This window comes from Rutidosis leptorrhynchoides, chromosome 3 (genome assembly GCF_046630445.1).
Source record: "Rutidosis leptorrhynchoides isolate AG116_Rl617_1_P2 chromosome 3, CSIRO_AGI_Rlap_v1, whole genome shotgun sequence".
Classification (NCBI taxonomy): Eukaryota; Viridiplantae; Streptophyta; class Magnoliopsida; order Asterales; family Asteraceae; genus Rutidosis; species Rutidosis leptorrhynchoides.
In genome coordinates this window covers 210383614-210389016 of record NC_092335.1, presented here as the reverse complement: position 1 = coordinate 210389016, position 5403 = coordinate 210383614, and the positions used below count along the sequence as shown (strand labels likewise).

General features: G+C 30.6%; 1 protein-coding gene across 1 annotated transcript; it reads right to left on the bottom strand.

Moving 5' to 3' along the window:
• Positions 1-2743: 2743 nt before the first annotated feature.
• On the bottom strand, positions 2744-3220 carry LOC139900794 (uncharacterized). Its single transcript, XM_071883546.1, has one exon. It carries the CDS (start codon positions 3218-3220, stop codon positions 2744-2746), a length of 477 nt encoding a protein of 158 aa, XP_071739647.1.
• Between the last annotated feature and the right edge of the window lie 2183 nt (positions 3221-5403).

The window sequence follows — 5403 nt, the reverse complement described above, 5'->3', positions numbered from 1 at the left end:
TCATTTGGCAACTAGCATGAAATATCTCATAAAATTACAAAAATATGAGTAATCATTCATGACTTATTTACATGAAAACAAAATTACATATCCTTTATATCTAATCCATATACCAACGACCAAAAACACCTACAAATACTTTCATTCTTCAATTTTATTCATCTAATTGATCTCTCTCAAGTTCCATCTTCAAGTTCTAAGTGTTCATCATAAATTTCATAAGTATAGTTTCATAAAAATCAAGAATACTTCCAAGTTTGCAAGTCTATTTTCAAGCTTTCTAATCCATTCCAAGTAATCATCTAAGATCAAAGAACCTTTGTTATTTACAGTAGGTTATCTTTCCAATTCAAGGTAATATTCATATTCAAACTTTGATTCAATTTCTACAACTATAACAATCTTATTTCGAGTGAAAATCTTACTTGAACTTTTTTCGTGTCATGATTCTGCTTCAAGAACTTTCAAGCCATCCAAGGATCTTTTGAAGCTAGATCCATTTTTATCATTTCTAGTAGCTTTATCCAGAAAACTTGAGGTAGTAATGATGTTCATAACATCATTCAATTCATACATATAAAGCTATCTTATTCGAAGGTTTAAACTTGTAATCACTAGAACATAGTTTAGTTAATTCTAAACTTGTTCGCAAACAAAAGTTAATCCTTCTAACTTGACTTTTAAAATCAACTAAACACATGTTCTATATCTATATGATATGCTAACTTAATGATTTAAAACATGGAAACACGATGAACACCATAAAATCGGATATACGATGTCGTAGTGAAACCGGGGGCTGTTTTGGTTTGGATAATTAAAAACTATGATAAACTTTGATTTAAAAGTTTTTCTTATGGGAAAATGATTTTTCATATGAACATGAAACTATATCCAAAAATCTTGGTTAAACTCAAAGTGAAAGTATGTTTTCTAAAATGGTCATCTAGATGTCGTTCTTTCGACGGAAATGACTACCTCTTTAGTAATTGATATGTAAATTAAATTTCTGACTATAAACCTATACTTTTTCTGTTTGGATTCTTAAATTAGAGTTCAATATGAAACCATAGCAATTTGATTCACTCAAAACGTATTTAAAATGAAGAAGTTATGGGTAAAACAAGATTAGATATTTTTGATCTTTTTAGCTACGGGAAATGTTTAACAAATATATACAAATCATATCCTAGCTAACTTATATTGTATTATACATGTATTCTAATATATTATGTAATCTTGGGATACCATAGACACGTATGCAAATGTTTTGACATGTCATATCGACCCATGTATATATATTATTTGGAACAACCATAGACACTCTATATGCAGTAATGTTGGAGTTAGCTATACAGGGTTGAGGTTGATTCCAAAAATATATATACTTTGAGCTGTGATCTAGCCTGAGACATGTATACACTGGGTTATGGATTGATTCAAGATAATATATATCGATTTATTTCTGTACATCTAACTGTGGGCAACTAGTTGTAGGTTATTAACGAGGACAGCTGACTTAATACACTCAAATCTTTAAAACATAATAAAAATGGTTGTAATTATATTTTGATCATACTTAGATATATATATGTACATATTTGTATAGGTTCGTGAATCGATCCGTGGCCAAGTCTTATTTCTGACGAAGGAAATATCTGTGAAAGTGAGTTATAGTCCCACTTTTAAAATCTAATATTTTTGGGATGAGAATACATGCAGGTTTTATAAATGATTTACAAAATAGACACAAGTACGTGAAACTACATTCTATGGTTGAATTATCGAAATCGAATATGCCCCTTTTTATTAAGTCTGGTAATCTAAGAATTAGGGAACAGACACCCTAATTGACGCGAATCCTAAAGATAGATCTATTGGGCCTAACAAACCCCATCCAAAGTACCGGATGCTTTAGTACTTCGAAATTTATATCATATCCGAAGGGTGTCCCGGAATGATGGGGATATTCTTATATATGTATCTTGTTAATGTCGGTTACCAGGTGTTCACCATATGAATGATTTTTATCTCTATGTATGGGATGTGTATTGAAATATGAAATCTTGTGGTCTATTGTTACGATTTGATATATATAGGTTAAACCTATAACTCACCAACATTTTTGTTGACGTTTAAAGCATGTTTATTCTCAGATGAATACTAAGAGCTTCCGCTGTTGCATACTAAAATAAGGACAAGATTTGGAGTCCATGTTTGTATGATATTGTGTAAAAACTGCATTCAAGAAACATGTCGATGTAATATATTTCTATTGTAAACCATTATGTAATGGTCGTGTGTAAATAGTATATTTTGGATTATCATTATTTGATAATCTACGTAATGTTTTTAAAACCTTTATTGATAAAATAAAGGTTATGGTTGTTATAAAAATGAATGCAGTCTTTGAAAAACGTCTCATATAGAGGTCAAAACCTCGCAACGAAATCAATTAATATGGAACGTTTATAATCAATATGAACGGGACATTTCATTAGTTAGGAGTATTGTGATGATGTGTTAAAATATAATTGGGTTAAATATTAAAAAGGGATAAAAAAATTATTTTTAAAATAATAAAAAATAATAGAAAACAAGTGACATGAGTTCCTTGCTGCGTCTCTTTGCTCCAAACGCAGAAGTAACACAACAAAGTGACGGACGGATATATCCATTAAATGGCGTTTCTTGATGCCACGATGGAAGAGACGGGGTCACTTCTACCCCGTTACAATCGGTCTTACTGATCTTTTGCTTCAATGCTTCTTGGATCCTTGGACCAATCTTTTATGTCGACTTGTATCATCTTGCACCTATTCGAGATCCAGTGATCAGATAACGCCTTGATGCTAGCCAATATGTCTTCTTTTAACACCGCACCTCTTTTGTCCACAGGGCTATGAATAACCTTATTTCTCCATAACCATAAGCTCCAAAGAGTAACATATCTTGTAGTCATAAAATACATGTTAAGTGACTCTGACTGCAATTGAGAATTCCCCGAACTGATAGAGTTTAAAGTGCCATTCGGGGGAATGGGGAGAGATAAATTCCACCAATTTATAACACCTCGCCAAACTGTTGCTGCAACCCGGTAATTAGTTAACACATGATCAACGGACTCTTCAGCCGACAAACAAATAGGGGACAAGGATGATTCGAGTGGAACCCCACGTTTATACAAATTATCTCTAGACGGAAGACCATTCAAAACCATCCTCAAAATAAAAATATTAACTTTTTTTGGGATACAATGAAGCCATTGTGGGGTGGCTAATGGCTGATCCAAATTAAGCAACTGACCATCGATTATTTTGGAGAGTTTGTTTACCGAAAATTTTCCATTTGAACTTAACTTCCAACTCCATGTATCCTTCTCGGTTGATAAAGGTTGTAAGTTTTGCAAGCAAGCTTCAAGTTGAGTGAGTTCATCGAGAGTTCTTCCCTAATGGTGGATAACCAATTCCAGAACCGATTACGCAAGAATTCGAGTTAATCAACCTCTTATTAATCGTTACATCCTTTTCTCCTTCCTTTGCAAAAAGTCTTGGAAATCTTTTTGCGAGACATTCATCAGAACCGCATCCAAGCATCGAGCCAAAAATTAGTAGAATCACCAGACTGAACATTACTCGAGATCGAATTTGCGAATGAAATTCCCATCTTGTTACACTCCAATCCAAGCCCGCTGATGTTCTTCCATAGCGTGTTGCTTACTGCACAAATATAATTGGTTGACAAAGCACCACTATTGTGACGACCCGAAAATTTCTGACCAAATTTAAACTTAATCTTTATATGTTTTCGACATGTTAAGCAAAGTCTGTAATGTTGAGTCTCGAAAATTTTGAAACTATATTCATATAATCAATTACCCTTCGACTATTCCCAACGATTTACGAACATTATGTGTAAATAGATATGTATATAAATATAGTTATATTACTTGAAAACGTTAACAAAGTATTAGATGTATGATACTTTACATGAACGTATTTGTTTCAATATATGATTAATATATTTATCGATGGAAATAAAAGATAATCTCAAATGATTGAATTATCAGATACATTATGATATGATTACGGGTCCTTGTTATGAGGTCCACTGTGATTTACGAAATCTGTTTTATTCGAAAAATGGTAATGTGAATTACATGTAAGAACAAATGTGTTAAATAACGGTAACTAGACAAAGGTTAGTGGAAATTCCTGTTTGATTTTCAGTACATGCTTTACAATAATTTCCTCGTGACTCTTGATAAGATAATTATTAGCTTTCGTATTATTTAATGTGAAAGTGAAATTATGGAATATAGATAACTTAGAAAATAGATATCGACAAGTTAAGTAAATCGACATTTACATTAAAATGATTTCATGCCTTTAACGATCCATTGGACTTTACCCTTCGATTCACGAATAAACTGTAATTTAAAAACATGAATCCCGTTATAATTTATATGTGATTTTACTTTATTAAATGGAAATTTTTTATGATATAACGATTTCTATTATTACAACCTTTGAACAAAATAATTTTTTTTAATATAAGTAGTTTTAGAAAACTGAATTTTATAATATCTATCTTAGCTTCAAACGTACGAAAATATTTTTCGATATAATATAAGTTGATTACTAAAATGTTTTATTTAAGTAAACATTGATGCGTAAATGAAGTATATAAATTTTAAGTTTTAAAGTGTAAACGTTACGTGTTATAATATTTTCTATTGTTTAAATGATTTTAAAATAAACTTTAAAATATACGAAGTTTTGAAAAACTAAATATTATTTATTAAATAAATATTTCAAGTATATATAATATGTACAAATTTGTATTTTTAAATGAATATAATATATATATATATATATATATATATATATATATATATATATACACACACACACACACATATAGATTTAATCAAAAGGGAAACACTTTTTTGGGGGGAAGTGGGGGAAGTAATTTTTTTTTCATTTTTTGAAAAAACTTTGTTCACGAACATTATAGATTAGATGAAAATATGAACATTTAAAAAAGACACTTTGTGATAAATGTCATTATTTTGGCGGGAAAACGCTCGAAGAAAAAAATAAAAATATTCAATACATTGAATGTTTTGCTGCTGAGTTTTTTTAAGGGGTTAATTAGGGTTTAGAAATTAGGGGGTTATAAATTAGGGTTTAGCTATTAGGGTTTAGAAATTAGGGTTTTGGGTTTAGAAATTAGGGTTTAGGGTTTAAAAATTAGGGTTTAGATTGAATATTTTAACACGAACGGTTTAGAGTTTAAGGTTTAGGGTTTAGGGTTTAGAGTTTACCGAGTAAACCCGAAAACCCAAAACCCAAAACCCTAAACTCTAAATCGAACTAAATTTGAAAAAAACACTTCACACAA

Coding starts and splice junctions, on each gene's coding strand:
- LOC139900794 (XM_071883546.1), bottom strand. CDS start 3,220: ATGGTTTTGAATGGTCTTCCGTCTAGAGATAATTTGTATAAACGTGGG.